The sequence below is a fragment of the Psammomys obesus genome, unplaced genomic scaffold (genome assembly GCF_907164565.1).
Source record: "Psammomys obesus unplaced genomic scaffold, mPsaObe1.curated_primary_1811, whole genome shotgun sequence".
Lineage (NCBI taxonomy): Eukaryota > Metazoa > Chordata > Mammalia > Rodentia > Muridae > Psammomys > Psammomys obesus.
The window spans coordinates 2,915,865-2,931,469 of record NW_026587032.1 but is presented as its reverse complement, the minus strand read 5'-3'; the positions used below and the strand labels follow the sequence as shown (position 1 = coordinate 2,931,469).

General features: G+C 38.5%; 1 protein-coding gene and 1 pseudogene across 1 annotated transcript in view; one reads left to right on the top strand and one right to left on the bottom strand.

Moving 5' to 3' along the window:
* The window catches only part of Rapgef6 (Rap guanine nucleotide exchange factor 6), a 116,780-nt gene that overhangs the window by 71,223 nt on the left and 29,952 nt on the right, over positions 1–15,605 (bottom strand). The window contains exon 4 of the mRNA XM_055602841.1: positions 14,857–14,940. Coding sequence (XP_055458816.1) covers positions 14,857–14,940 — 84 coding nt within the window. The remainder of the gene's footprint in view (positions 1–14,856; positions 14,941–15,605) is intronic.
* LOC129673115 (60S ribosomal protein L23a-like) lies at positions 1,958–2,398 on the top strand (annotated as a pseudogene).

Genomic DNA, 15,605 nt, shown 5'->3' with positions numbered 1-15,605 from the left:
CAGAACTGGCTCCTTCATGAAGTTCATAGATGGGGTAGATGGGGTGGACCAACTCACAGCCTTGGATCTGGACCTGGATGGCAGCTGAGTTGGTCAGCCTGCCAGCTCTCCTGCCCTTCATACCACAGTGAGCTCTCCAGCACTGCCCCTAGCTAGCTCACCCAATGCCACAGCTAGCAAGGGGCTGGGCCAGCTCTTCTGCTCTCATGCCTTCGGGGCTGGCTCAACTGCACCCATGCCACCTGGGCCATCTTTACTGTGCTACCCAGGCAAGGTACTGGGCCGCTTTGCTCAGCCTTTGCATAGAACCATAGTTTTAGACAGCAGCCCAAGTCTAGAGACACCCCCATTGCCTTTGGTGGTAATATGGGCCACGGACATTGAAACAGACCCTGCTGTTTCATGGCCATGGACCCACACATGGCCCTCAGCAGCAGCATGGGCCAGGACTTCACCATGGCTTCAGGTAGCATCGAAAGCTACTTACATCAGGCTGTTCCTCTCCATTCTCATGTCTGCAGATCTGCCTCTCTTCATAGTGCTCAAACCTGTCTTTTCTTTCACTCCCATATCTCTACCCCATACTTGCACATTGTTGTAGCTTGTGCCATGAGGGCCTCGTGGTGGGTGGGTACTCTGGATATTTTCAAATGTTTGTCCAACACCAAAGATTCCTAAGCAAACAAATCTCTGGCCAAAGTTAAACACAGCACAGTAAAACTAATTCAACAATAGAGCTGTCCATTCTCATGGCTGAACTGTCACCACAACCAAATAGAGAGACTAGCAGAAAGCCCAATGATGAGAAGTATAAATACAGCAGTCAGTTATGGGTCTCCACTCTGCAAGTACTGTTCTTCTTTCTAGGATAGAATACAGCTCTGACTCACAGTGACTCAACACACTAGTCAGTTTTCTCAAAGGAATAAGGCATGGGCCCGCTGGCCCATGTGTCTGTTAGTGGCTTTATTGATGGGCAGAATAATTCAACATTTCCCAGGATGCAAGAACAGAAAATGCTTTTGTGTCTCAAGTTCCACCTAACTCTACAGTGTACAAACCACTCAGCTTCTCTTCATCTTCCATTTCTCTACCATGTATTTGCTCGCTTCTTTCTCTCCCATCCCTCTACACCTACTTGTTCACTCCCTATTCCGGTTTGCCCTGGGCATTTTTAAAGTTTTTTTTTTTTTTTCAGACCATTTTGAGAATTTTAAGTCTGCAAGAATTGCCCAGTTTGTTGATGTAAAGTTCCTAAAATTCTCTTTTGAATTATCCTAAAATTCCCTGTGAATTATTATCATGTTCATGGTAACATACCCTGCTCATGCTCAATTTTGGTAATATTATTTCCTTTTTCATAGTCATATTTCAGGTTTATAAATTCTGTTGACCTTTCAAAGAATTAGCTTTTAACTTAATTTTCTTTTCAACTCACTAATTTCCACTTGACATTGGGTTGGAGCCACGACAGAGCAATGAACACTTACGTTCAGCTGTTTTTCTCTTCTTCACTACTAAAACCCAGCACACACTGGGGAGGTGGGTTCTCATGTTGATTAACTTAATATCTCACAGACATGCCTAGAGGTTTGTTTCCATGATGACTCTAAATCCAACACAAAGATGACAATAAAGTTTAACCTTTACATCTCATCTTATATAGAAAAGACATTCAACTGATCTTTATTTGCTGAATAAACAGGGAAATGTTTGATTTTCATTCAAAAATAAATGAACTGATGAGTTGTTATTTTAAAATCAAATCTAGTAAAGTCTTTTGCTTTCTTGATCAATTGTTAGATTTCACTATGAAAAGTAAAGGCAAACTCAATTACAGAAGAAAGTTAAATTTATTTAAAAAATTAAATAATTTTCAGACTTAGGGCCAGGGATAGGGCTCGAGTAATGTGTGTGCCACACAAGCGTAAGAACCTTATTTTGGCTTTTTGCTAAGATGGCCACAAAAGCAAAGAAGGAAGCTCCTGCCCTTCCCAAAGCTGAAGACAAAGGGAAGAAGGCAGTGCTGAAAGGCATCCACAGCCACAAAAAGATTTGCTCGTCACCAATGTGATGGCCCAAGACCCTGCGGTACCGGAGCCAGCCCAAATACCCTCAAAGGAGTGCACCCAGGAGAAACAAGCTTGACCACTATGCCATTATTAAATTCCCACTGCCCATCGAGTCAGCCATGAAGAAAATAGAGGACAACACACTGTATTTTGTGGATATCAAGGCTAACAAGTACCAGATCAAACAGGCCATTAAGAGATTGTATGACATTGATGTGGCCAAAGTTAATGTCCTGATAAGGCCTGCCAGAGAGAAGGCAGAGTATGTTTGGTTGGTTCCTGATGATGACGCTCTGGATATTGCCAACAAGATTGGGATCATCTAAAAACTGAGTCCAGCTGGCCAATTCTAAATATAAACTTTTGCCACCATTAAAAAGCAATCAAACAAACAAAACAACTCCTTACTTTGGATTCCCGGTTTTAACTTACAACATGGCTACTCTGGCATGAGAGCACAACCAAAGAGGAGCTAGGTCTGTGTGATCGGGCTGGAATACAGACACTCCTTTAATCGCAGGAGAGAGAGACAAGCACATCTCTGAGTTCAAGGTCTGCCTGGTATCGGGTAAGTTTCAGGTAAAAAAAGCTTAGCTCCAAGTGTGGAGGTACATGCCTTTAATCCCAGCAGTCAGGAGACAGAGGCATGCAGATCTCTCAGTTCTAGTCAGTGCTGTTCAGGCAGTTTGGCTGAGAGTTCGTTGAGAGACAGTGCAGTGGAGTTGAGTTCCTGGTAGTTCAGTTCGTGGAATTCAGAGGCAGTTTTATGGAGACAGGTTGTAGAGAGAACAAGCTAGACACAGGTAAAGACAGAGTGAGCCAGAGAATGAGACGGGCCAGATTAGAACAGATTGCTAGAATTAGTTTGAGGCCAAGCAGAATAATTCTGTGAGAAACTGAGAAATGCCAGATTGAGTAAGTCAGCTTGCAGGAGTCAGAGCCAGAACAGCTGAGTTGAACCAGCCAGCCAGAGTGTAGAAAGAACTAGAAAGGGTGAGCTTATTCAGCAGTCTAGGCATAGATTAGATTGTACGGAGGTTAGAAGCTTCTGAACTAGGCCTAGGTCAGCAGATGGAGGCAGTAAGCCTCCAAGACAATAAAATGAGGTAAATAAAAGCTTCTTTAACACATATCTGCAACCATAAAGCTGCAGGAGGCAACATGGACCTCTGGACTGGTCAGCCAGTCCAGCCAGTTGGTGAACACCAGGTTTTGAGAGAACCTATCTCAAAATATAAGGGGGAGAGCAAATAACAAAAGGTATCTGACATCAATTCTCTGGCTGCCAGAACACACCTGTATGCACATGTACATACAAACCACACACACAAAACAACTACATTTCAGCAACTAAAATAAAGAAGCCAATTTAAAAATTAAAAATTCTTAACAGGATATTATGATTTCTTAAAATAAAAGTTCCTGCACTTTTATAGCAATTTATACATCTTTTCCTTTGCTCTCTTATTAATCAATTAAATGAATTGACTTTTCTAACACTAAACTGTCCATACATTCTGAAAGAATACACCTTAAGCTATTCGTTAAATCTGTTTTCTACACTCCAGACTCAATTTAATATTCATGTTTGGGAATTCCATTTTCTTAGTTGAGATATTAACCTTTATTTAAATTCCTTTTTTTTTTTCTTAATCAAGATTTTATCAGCCTTAACACACAGAATCTATTTCCTGTCTTTCTACATTTGAAAAGTAATTTCTCTTACTTGAAAAATTCTCCCATTGAAATGGTGGCACACACCTTTAATCCCAGCACCTGGGAGGCAGATGCAGGCAGATCTCTCAGTTCGAGGTCAGCCTGGTCTACAGAGTGAGTTCCAGGACAGCCAATGCTACATAGAGAAACCCTAGCTCAAAAAAACAACAAAAACAAAACAAAAAAATCCCCTCTCCCATTATTACATTTACTATTAAGCTGAGATGACCTTTAATATCATGCTTTGCATTTACTGTTTTTAGCTGTTTTAATTTTGTTCTTTTATAGTAAATTGTATTTCCTTACCTCTCTTATCATCCTACTCCCTTGAAATGGTATATAAGCTTTTCTTTAGTGCTTCTTCTATTTTAAAATGTCTGTTCAAAAACATCTGAAGCGTAGAAACAGCTCAGCCTGTAAAGCAAGTATGAGGAACTGAGTCCAATATTCAGACTCAGTGCATCTTCACTGGTAACACCAGTGCCAAGGAGGCAGAGACCAGTAGATCTCTACTGCCTGCTGTCAGCCATCCATCCTAGCCTACTGAAAAAGCCTTAGGGGCCAGTAAGAGACCCAATTAGAAAAACAGATGGTGCCTGCTGAAGTCAGAAGTGGGTGTCAGATCCCCAGGAACTAGAAGTACAGGCAGTTGTGAGCTGGCATGTGGGTAAGAACAATCAAACTTGGGTCATCTGGAAAGGTATCAGTGTTCTTAACTGCTGAGCTACCTCTCCAGTCCTTAAATTAACTCTTTTAAAATTACACTATCTATTAAGATAGCTAGTGAGATCAAGAAAGCCAGTTGTTACTCTTGCCATTTATTTCTTGTGGTTTTTACCCATAATTCCAAGGAATGCTGATCCTACAGAAGTTGAAAATGGGTATTTCTAGGAAACGGAACTTGAGTTAACACATCTAATGCATTCTGTTTTTTATATATAACTTTATTGATTTCTCTGATTGTTCATCTCATAAATGGATGGCCACAACTACTGCTCTAAAAAGACAGTTATTAATTTTGAATAGTCAGGGACTGCAACAAACAAAATTGGAAGCCTGGTAACAAGGAAGTCTGAGAAGAGGTAGGTAGATGTGCATCTTTCAGAACAGGCACAGAACCTAAAGATATCTATGTCCATGTAAGCTCTAACAGGACAACTGCTATGAAGAGGGGATTATTTTATTCTACAGTATGTGTGTGCAGTTTATGTGTATGTAGGCTAGAGGTAGACATTAGATGTCTTGCTCTATCATTTTATACCTTATTTCTGAACCAGCATCTCTTGGGATCTCCAGAGCGCAATGTTTTGGCTAGACTGGCTGGCCAGCAAGTCCTAGGATTCTGTCTCTCTCTGCCCCTCTATTCCATGCTACTACTACCCCACTACATTGGGATTATAAACAGACATCTGGACCCCTATTGTCTGCTAGGCATCCAAACTCAGGTCCTCATGCTTGGGTGGAAAGCACTTTACTTGTTGAACCATCCGTGCAGTCCCAGAGAAGGCTATAAATAATTAAGAAGGCAAAAGAGGGCATCTATCAGTCTTTTTTTCTAGCTTCTGCAGGGCTTATGCAGTGGAACTATAAACATACTATGCTAGCAAGGGGGTGGGGGAGAGAAGATGTGATGGGGCTCAAATTACATCTGAGTATTTAGCTTTTAGAGGACCAGACAACTACTGTAGGCAGGTGATTTACAATGGATCTCGGTAGTGAGAATTTGGGAAATTTTTTGATTTGAACAAACAGAAATATTGTAAGAATATGTTTTCATTTTTATCCGAGGTATGAGAATATGAAGCTGCTTCGCAGAAGCTGACTATGATTTGCCTCACACTTGGGCAAGGGCATCATTTTGCCAGCTGTACAGAGTTTTTTGTGATGTTTGGAATTTTAGGGACTTTTCAGAGTATATAAATTCTAGTGCCCCAGTAGGTGGGGTGTAGGTAGTCATGTGCAAAGAAGAAACAACAAGAAGAAATTAGATATCCTGATCAAAGCTGACCCAACATCCCTAATCAAAGCTGACCCAACTCAACATCCCTAATCAACACAAAGTAATTTAATGAGAGCATCGACACCTTTCCAACCCCTGACTTTATTCAGGGATTTCTTTCCTTTCCTCTCTATCTCCCCTCCCCCCCCCAATCTAGTGTTAGAAGGTTGAAAGGGTAGAAGAAATGGGGTGGAGAACGATGGAAGAAAGAAGAACCCATAAAGTAGCTAATGCCAGTTACAGATCTGTTCTACCATGGAGGACTCCTGTTTGTCCTCCCTGGCTGCTCAGTGAGGACAATCTACATTCAGGATTCTGGTAGTGCTATCATTCATTTGCTAAAAAAGTATTTGTCCCACCTGGCACTGCAAATTGTATTACCTTCAACCAAACCTCACTTATTGGTAACAATGCTTTCTGTTTTCCCCAGTATTTTCAGTGCTTTATTTAATAACTTATTCACAGTATTTTTCTTTACTTCATATCAACACTGAACTCTGTTGGTTTGGTCTTAGGAGAACACAATCATTCTTCTATTAAAATAGAGATTTCTCCCTAGCCACTGAACCAATAGGCAGCAAACAGATGTTATTCTATTGTATCACAAGTAACCAACCCCAATTACCAAAGAGAAATTGGGTTGTAGCACACAATTGTGTTTAGAAAAATTCGCTTGTGAGCCTTACAGTTTGAGGCTGGCCTCAAACTCACAGCAATTTGATTGCCTCTTCCTCCCTGACTGCTGGGATTACAGGCATATGCCACCGTGCCCAGTGCTGAAGGCAGGAATTCTAAATGACTATTAAAAGGATAGTAAGAACTACCCTTATGACCATTATAGAAACAAGGACTCCAATAGCTTTTCTAGTTTGTACATGCCATTCTCTCTCCTATATTTACTATACATACAGGGTATTGGAAGTGAATCTTCTATAAGGTAATCTTTATCAATAAAATATACAGAGATATTATGGTGGAACATATAGTTGATATAGTTAGAAATGATTTACAGGGCGGGGTAGAGTGGGGTGGAAAGACAGCTCAGAGGTTAAGAGTACTGGCTGTTCTTCTATAGATCCTGAGTTCAATTCCCAACAACCACATGGTTGCTCACAACCATCTATATAATGAGATCTGGTGCCCTCTTCTGGTATGCAGGTGTTCATGCAAACAGAACACTGCATAAATGAATGAATGAATGAATGAATGAATGAATGAGAATTAAAAATTAAAAAAAAAGATTACTGGGACTATGTACCTTTTATTTGGGTCAGAGTTTATTTTCTTTGGTCAGACTGTACTTTCTTGAAGGGTTGTTGTTTTAAAGAAAGAAAATCCCTAAAGTTCAATTATACCAATAAAAACTCAAGAGCCAGATGCTAGGGTGAAAACCTGTTCGCTCAGAGAGGCAGGGAAAGCACCCAGCTGACGTTCCTACTCAGCTCATGTTCCAAAGGAAAAAGCCAAAGAGCTAAAGAGCTTTCTAGCTCAGTGACAGCCCAGAAGGAAAAGGCCTGCTAGCTCATCCAACAGCCCCAGAGGAAAAAGTCAAAAGTTCAAAGCCAAAAAGCTCTTTCCTCTTCTCCATGCTGTCTTAATTATTCTTCTTCAAAGTCAACTGGGTTCTTGCTCTGCCTCTCAAATTACGGTTAACTTTATTAATTCCTGTGTGCAGAAAGCTCTTGGGTTAAAGGTGTATGCCAGTGCTGAGCTACATCATAATCACCTATTTACAATAAACAGAAAGTTCTTGGTTCGTGTTAGGGCTGAACCACACCTAAAAAATAGGTGTGGTTTTACAGTTCACAATCTCAGTGTTCACAATGGGATCAAATATCTTGCAACGTTTCTCCCTTTTGTCTAAATAAAAGACTTTTCTCTAGCCTCAATAAAGTATATATTCTCTGGTAAAAAAAAAAAAAAAAAAATACATTCGTAATGTCCAGTACATTAGTATTTGATAACCTTGGAGAAAGTATTCTACTATCTATCCTATCTTGGTGAGTTCAAAGTTCTTTATATCATAAGTATCTAGTCTTCAACCCAATCAGAGACCCAAGAAAGATAAGTATTATCTCAATAAATAGGAAATGCAGAGCAAACAGCTTCCAAAACTATAGAAATGACAGACTGCTGGCTGCCTGGACAGTCTCCCTAAATTTCTATGTAAAACTGAAGCATCATCTTCCGCCCTCTAGCTCAGATTATTTGACAGTATTTTCTGTGAAGCAGGTATTATGAAGGACTTGCCTACCTTGTCCTTGCAAAGCCAAGCAGTTGACTTTCCTGCATCCAGTCTGTCCAGTATTCTGTCTACAGTAGAAGCAAGGGCATTTTCTTGAACAGTGGCTAGCCTGCCACATACAAAGCCATCTCCTAAAGGAGATTTTTTTTTTTTGATGCTCATCATCTTCTTCTAAGTAGAAAGGGGATGCTGCCAAGAACCGACATGTCTCATTGTCAAAAATTCCAAAAATTCTCTAATAAAACATCTTGAAATGTTATATTCTGTAGATCTCTGAGGTTTGTGAAGACCATTTATCTATCTCTAGCCTATCTGAATTGCTTGTTTCTAGCTATATTTTGACTGATTAACTTAGACAACACCTGCGATTAACTAAACTAGTAGCTAACAAAACCACAAGTTTGATAGTCATTAATTTTCTTTTCTTTTTGGCTTTTCGAGACAGGATTTCTCTGTGTAGCCTTAGCTGTCCTGGACTTTTTTTTGTAGACCAGGCTGACCTCAAACTAAGCCTCTGTTGCCCAGAGTGCTGGGATTAAAGGCATGCAACACCTAGCCAAGCTTAGCTTGCATTTCTTAATTACCCGGAAACAGTCTGTGATAGGTTTCAAAAGGATTAGAACTTCAAATTGTATTTTTAAGAATTACATAGGTACAATACCTTAAAAAGAGTTGATAAGTAGTATGCTACAACCAAAACATAACCTTAATTTTATATCAATAAAAAAGATCTATAACAATGTAACCAATTATAACCGTAATTTTTTATCACTAAACAATCTTAAGAGGAGGTTCAATAATCTACCCTTTTCTTGCATTGTATTTATATTATTTCTATATCCCTTTTTGTCTAAAAAAGGGAAAGATTTTTAAATCTACTACAGTATATTTTAAAAAATGAAGCAATTTTTTGGTAAGTTTTCCACAAGGTCCAGCTTGGTTGTATTTGGCAGTCTTAGGATTAAGTATTTTTGAGTTCAAAGTTCTATAAAATATTCATTTTAGTCTCATATGAACTCAGCATTTTTAATGTCCTAAGCGGTCTGTAGTCCAAAGCTGATCTTTGGTTGGTGGTTGTCAGTTTACTGGCAATCCTGACTAGGTAGAAACATAATAGTCAATTCAAAGATATCCACTGTTTATGAAGAACCAGGCAGCAAAAGAAGCATGAAGGAATTTTTCCTAGTGGTGGATTCATTGTTGGGGGCCAGTCAACTTCTTAGAAACCTACAAAGTTACTGTTGGGAGCAATAGAAAATCTAAACATTTTAAATGCCATAATCAGCAGATCTCAGAAAGATTTGAGAACCATAATCTATTAAGCATATCCGAGATATATAACCTTTATTTCTAGTTACTTGCTTCAGACTAAAACCTGGAAACATGTACAGGAAGCTAGATGAAGCTTATTTTAGAATTAGTTAATACTATGGAGGACTACTAGTATCATGACAAAAAGTTTACATATACATAACAATCTTATAGATTTTGGGATATTTACTCCTTAAAAAAGTTAAAAGTCAAATAAAAACCAAAAGATTATAAAATCAGTGGCAACAGAATAGTCCCTCATTTTTTTTGTTTTCCTCTGTCCCATACCAGGTGGTGTTTCTGGTAAGACAGATATAACAAACATGCATGGGTTTAGAGAAGAAGAGAGCCATGCTCCAACCCCAAAGCCAGCTTTACTTTTTTAATTGATTAGGACTGAAAAACCCCTGCCTCACCCTAAGTTAAACATAGCTATGAGAAACTCTGTAGGCTAGGTGGGGAACTGGAAAATTACTAAGAAACCCCCAGCTGTGTCACCCACTTGGGATATCTGCGGTCAGGCTGCCCCAGTCGAACTAAAAACAGTTTGTGTTAATCACCCTCATGGATATCTGTGAGACTGTTCCAGTTAAGATAAGGGTCCTAAGGAAAACAACAGGTGGCGGGCCACGTCAAGGAGTCATCATGACCATTTTGACCACCCAGTTCCTGGAATCTTGGTGTCCCTGCCAAACTTTGACGCAAACCGTGGTCTCATGTAAATGTACCAATCAGCCCCCTGTAACCATGCTTCTCGCTTCTGTACCCGCGCTTCTGCTCTAAAACCCTATAAAAACCCCAGCTTTCCACCCAGGGGGTGCGCAAGTCCTCCGAGTGACTCTGCTGCCCCGGGTACCTGTGTATCAAAATAAAAGCCTCTTGCTGTTTGCATCCGAATGGCCTCGTTGTTCCCTGGGAGGGGGTCTCTCAGACGGAAGATACCCTCCGGGGGTCTTTCAGGACCGCATGTGAGACCACTTGGCACAGAAGGCAGAAGAGACAAGGTAGAGATAAACGATACCACTTGGCCAATTTACTCCTTTTTTATTCTTTTTTTTTCCTGAAACCTTTTTAAATTTATTTTTTAGTAATTACAGTTTATTTACTTTGTATCCCAGCTATAGCCACCTCCCCCTCATCCCCTCCCAACCCTACCCTCTCTCCCTCTTCTCCTCCCATGTCCCTCTCCTAGTCCACTGATAGGGGAGGTCCTCCTCCCCTTCTATCTGACCCTAGCCTATCAGGTCTCATCAGAGGTGGCTGCACTGGCTTCCTCTGTGGCCTGGTAAGGCTGCTCCCCACTCAGGGAGAGGTGATCAAAGAGCCAGAGAGGGTCCCTGTTCTCCTTACTAGGGTACCCACTTGGAGACTGAGCAATTTACTCTTTTTCTTCTGACATTTCTCTTAATAATCTGTCCTTTTACTTCGGATGTTCCATTTGTCCGGTGGTCTCTGGATTCCTTTATTTGATGTTTTTACTTTTCTGGAAAGATAAAAACAAAACCCTACCCAAACCCTAGCTCTGGAGATATTCTTTTTTGGTGGTTTATATCTTTCCTTAGGGCAAACTCTTTTTTTTTTTTTTTGGGGGGGGGGGCATAGAAATGGTACTATCTTTCAATTGAAAATTAGAGAAAAAATTCTGAAAATTTGAAACTTATTTTTAGGTTACAAAGGACAGACTTTGAATTTCAGCCTGCCTTTTGCAAGCAGTTTTTAAGTTTAATCACTACTAATTCTTATGTGCGTGCTTCTACCTCTGAACTTCTGGGATAAAGGTGTGAACCCCCACACCTGAACCCAAGTTTTACTCTACTTAGAACTTACTCAGTATCAGGCTGTCCTTGAACTAAGAGATCTGTGAAGTTCTGTCTCCTGAGTGTTGATTTAAAGGCATAAGCCTCCCAAGTGCTGGTATTAAAGGTGTGAATTATTACCACCCTGTCCATTGTTACTCTAGACTTGAGAAAAAAAACTAACTTGTCTCTGCTGGGATTAAAGGCATGGCTACTACTGTCCTGATCAAATTTTTTATTTTAGTACCAAATTACTCCAACTCTTGGAGATTTAGAAAATAAGTCTGAACTTTGAAGTTACTTAAAACATTTTAAATATCTTAACCGTATTTTTAATTGCAAAAACAAAAATATCCTTTTTATTTAAGAATAAAACTTTAGGAGCTGGAGAGATGGCTCAGAGGATAAGAGCACTGGCTGAGTTCAATTCCCAGCAACTACATGGTGGCTCATAACCATCTATATCTATAATGAGATCCTGTGCCTTCTTCTGGCCTGCAGGCAAAATACTGTATACATAATAAAGAAAAGAAAAGAAAACTTTAGCCTTGAACTGAATGACCATGCTATCTGATAAACTATAGCTTCTCTTTATTCAGATCTCTCCTGTCAAACCTAATCTTTATCAATTTTGATGGTATCCGCAGCTTTTCTCCTCCTTGGAAACAAAGGCAAAACCTCTTCCCCACCTTAATACATATTCCAGTTTCCACTGTGAGGTCAACACATCTTTAAACTATACAGGCCGATTTAATTGGACAGTTTTATTTTTCTATTATTCAGTGTCTTTCTGAAGCTGCTGTTCCTTTCTCATTAGCATTTAAAAAATTTAAAATTAATAAAGCACTGTGTGTTTTATCTCTGGGGGTCTTTATTACCCTTCCCTGTCTATTTTTTAAAATGTGATTAGATCTTTCTATAACTGCTTGTCCTAGAGGACTGTGAGGTTTACTTGCAATATGCTTTATGTTATAATACGCAAAAAAACTGTTTCATTTTATTAGAGACATATGCTAGAGCACTGTAAGTCTTAATTTATACTGGTATCCTCTTAATAGTCATAACTTCTAATAAATGTATAATAACAGAATCGGCCTTTTCAGAACTTAAGGCAATTGCCAATTGAAATCCTAAATATGTATCAATGTTGTAGTGTACATACTTTAATTTTCCAAATTCTGCAAAATGAAGCACATCCACTTGCCAAATTTAATTTCCTGGGGTACCTTTTGGGTTACTTCCTGCAGGAGTTTCATTATAAAAAGAACAAACAGGACACTGCCTTATATTTGTTAGCTTGTTGCCAAGAAAGAAAAATCTTTCTTCAAACCTTTCCTGTTAATAAGGATGGTTGTATTTTATTAGGCAAAAAGAGTTGTTTTGCTGTTGAATGGAAATCCAATGTATTTAGAAGCATTCAATGTAAGCTCAAATGCCATGACAGTTAACTTTTCATTTACCTACTTCCTCAACACTAAATAGGTCGACTCTCTGCTTCAAATTGACCCTTCACAGTCCTAGTTTGTTATAAAAGTTATGGATTCTGTAGTGTTCTACTATCCCAGGTGGCAAAGAGGCAGTTTTGTCACCAGAGGGGGACAAGGGGTACCCAAGAAAGAAGGTCTTTGCTCTGCAGTTGAAAGTGAAGGGGAGGGCAGGGCTCTTGACCCTTTCATCACTGTGAACCAGCCTGCATTTAGAGGAAGAGATGAGACTGGGGTATTTCTCCTGCTTGCCATCAATGTTCATCAGCTCATACTGTCAGTTCCCAGACAGTATAAACCAACTTTTGACAAGACGCACTCTAAAGTTCTCTTGCATTATAGTACAAATAGCATTTTCTAGTAAAGTCTAGATTCCAGTCAGTCATAGGGAGAAGACCAGTTCCCCTTTTATGTGTGTCTTTAACTTGGGATCTCACCCTCAGCTGGGGTGAATTATTTTTTAATCCTTAATAGCACCAAAGTCCTTCAATAGTTAATATCTTTAAGTTAAACTGTTCCAGTGGAGAAGCTGGTTGTATTTCTGTGGACTGGGATACTACTATCACCCCTAGTCTTACACTATGGAGGGTTCACATTCTTTTGTTATCATAATGATCAGACCCAACATTCACACAAGCAAAAAAAAAATATGATTGCTTATTTTATGCCAATTATCATTTTATGTACTTCTCTTTCTAGTCATTCATTAATCCTAACAAGGGTCCAATAAATTTCAAGAACTTCTTCACACAAAATATAAAAAACACGCTACCCATATTCTTTAATATAAAGATTAACTAAATGAGTATAATCATGTTACTGTGTTTTTAGTGGCTAAGTTAATGTCCAAAATAACTTTAACTTTGTAAAACTCAAATATTCCTATGAATTATTTTAAAAACTCAAACATCATTGCCTAGATTATAAACTAATGGCCAGTTATTGGTTGCAAGCAGTTTTACAACAAATTTTGGACTATTTAAAAGCCAGAGGACAGTGTAAAAATATTCAAAAGAAAATACTAATCCTAAAAACAACCACAGGCAGTGGTTTCAGAGCTGACTCAAAGCAAATTCATTATTTTGAGTTTCACAAACATAGGGAATGGAATAACAGAAACGCTTAAGTAACCAAGAACCAATAGATTTCTTTGTATAAAGTTAACACGCTTTATTCTACTCATGAAGAAGCACAGATTTCACTTAACCCATGGCCAACAATGTAAAGTTTTAGAATTCCAGATATGACTTTTAAAATGGCATATAAACTGAGATACCCTGTGCCCTTGTATTTAAGTTTAATAAATTTCATTATGACAGTAATTTAGCTGCAATCTCACATCCCACTTTAAAAATCTTCTTTGAACAATGAAATGGTTCAGCAGGTAAAGGTGCTTGCTGCCTAGCCAAGGAACGGAGTTCCATCCTCAGAACCCATATAACAAAAGGACAGAGTTGACTCAAGTTGTCCTGATTTCCCCACACGTGTACCATGGCACAGCATGCGTGTAACACACACACAAATGAAATGAAAAGACTTGTTGAGAAGAAGGTGTTTAGTGGGAAAGAACAGAATCCAAATATACATAAATTGTGAAAGAATACATTTTAAAGGTATATTTAAAAAACAAAAAGTAATTATGAAGATTGTTAACAATTATTTTAAATAGCCAGGAACTATTCTAAGGGAGATTTATTTAGGCTAACTTATTTATTTCACAGACCGAGTCTATCAAACAAGTTTCACTATTTTACCTATTTCTGAGTAAGCTTAGCAAAATTAAATAATCTGCCAAAAAACTGCTAGGTAGAAATACAAACTTCAGCAATCTGGCTCTACAATGAGTTCTTACAGACTTCTGAAAGCTTTGAGCAGCAGAACTTGCTAGCGCTTCATGACAACACTTAGCAATGATTATTACTATCTTTGTCTTACAGAAAAGTAAAATTTGTCCTAAGTCACATAACTTAGTAAGATTCAAATAGGAAAAAATGTAAGTATTAGACTCCTGCCAAAAATGTTCAATGGTACCAACAGAAAAATATACTTTAAAAACATTAACCACTGAGAAAAAATATACATATAAGATCTAAAAGAAGAAACAAGAGAGCTACAGTATTAATTCTGCCTAGCTGGATGGAACAGACTGAGTCTGAGGCTGGAGCACATCTTGAAGGAAACATATTAAGACCAAGCCACAAAACAAAACTACACAGTATCAATGGAAACTTACCTGCAAGGAGGAAGGACCATAGAGTCTTTTACAAGTACAGATCCAGACAGCAGGATATACCAACATCTGGCAATAGTTTCTGAACTGTTTAAATACATAAGAAAAAGAGGAAACAAATACAAATGTTTACATATGTACAGATTTAATATGAAACAAAGCATAGAATCATTCTGATAATACTAAAAATAGTTAAAAAGTAAGTAAAAATATTGAGAAATCTGCATGCTACCTAACACTTTACAAAGAGCATGCTCACATAAGGGAAAAGCAGATAATTTTCAACACACACACACACACACACACACACACACACACACACACGGATTAAAAAAAAACCTTTACATCACTAGTAAAAAGAAAACATGAGAACACTAAAAATATTTTAAGGAAATTCTCATAAAGTAGCTCAACTTAGCGGTTGATGAAAATTGTATACATTCATTGTTTAATGACACAAAAAAGCAAAGTCAGCTCTTCACTGATATATAGTACTATACTGCAAAGGGCAGAAAGGCATTCTCTCCTACAGCTCCACAATTTACCCTTCCTACCTCTACAGAACAGAGTTTCAGAAGTTCATTTTTCTTACTGTTCATCTATTTTCTAATTGTCAGCTTATCTGTGTATGATGGTCAATCATACAGTGACTACAAAGTACAGTTACATAGAAGGTATGTATAACATATCTTTACACAATGGATAGCCACATCATAAAGGAAAAAAAAAATACTAATCCCAGCACTCAGGCA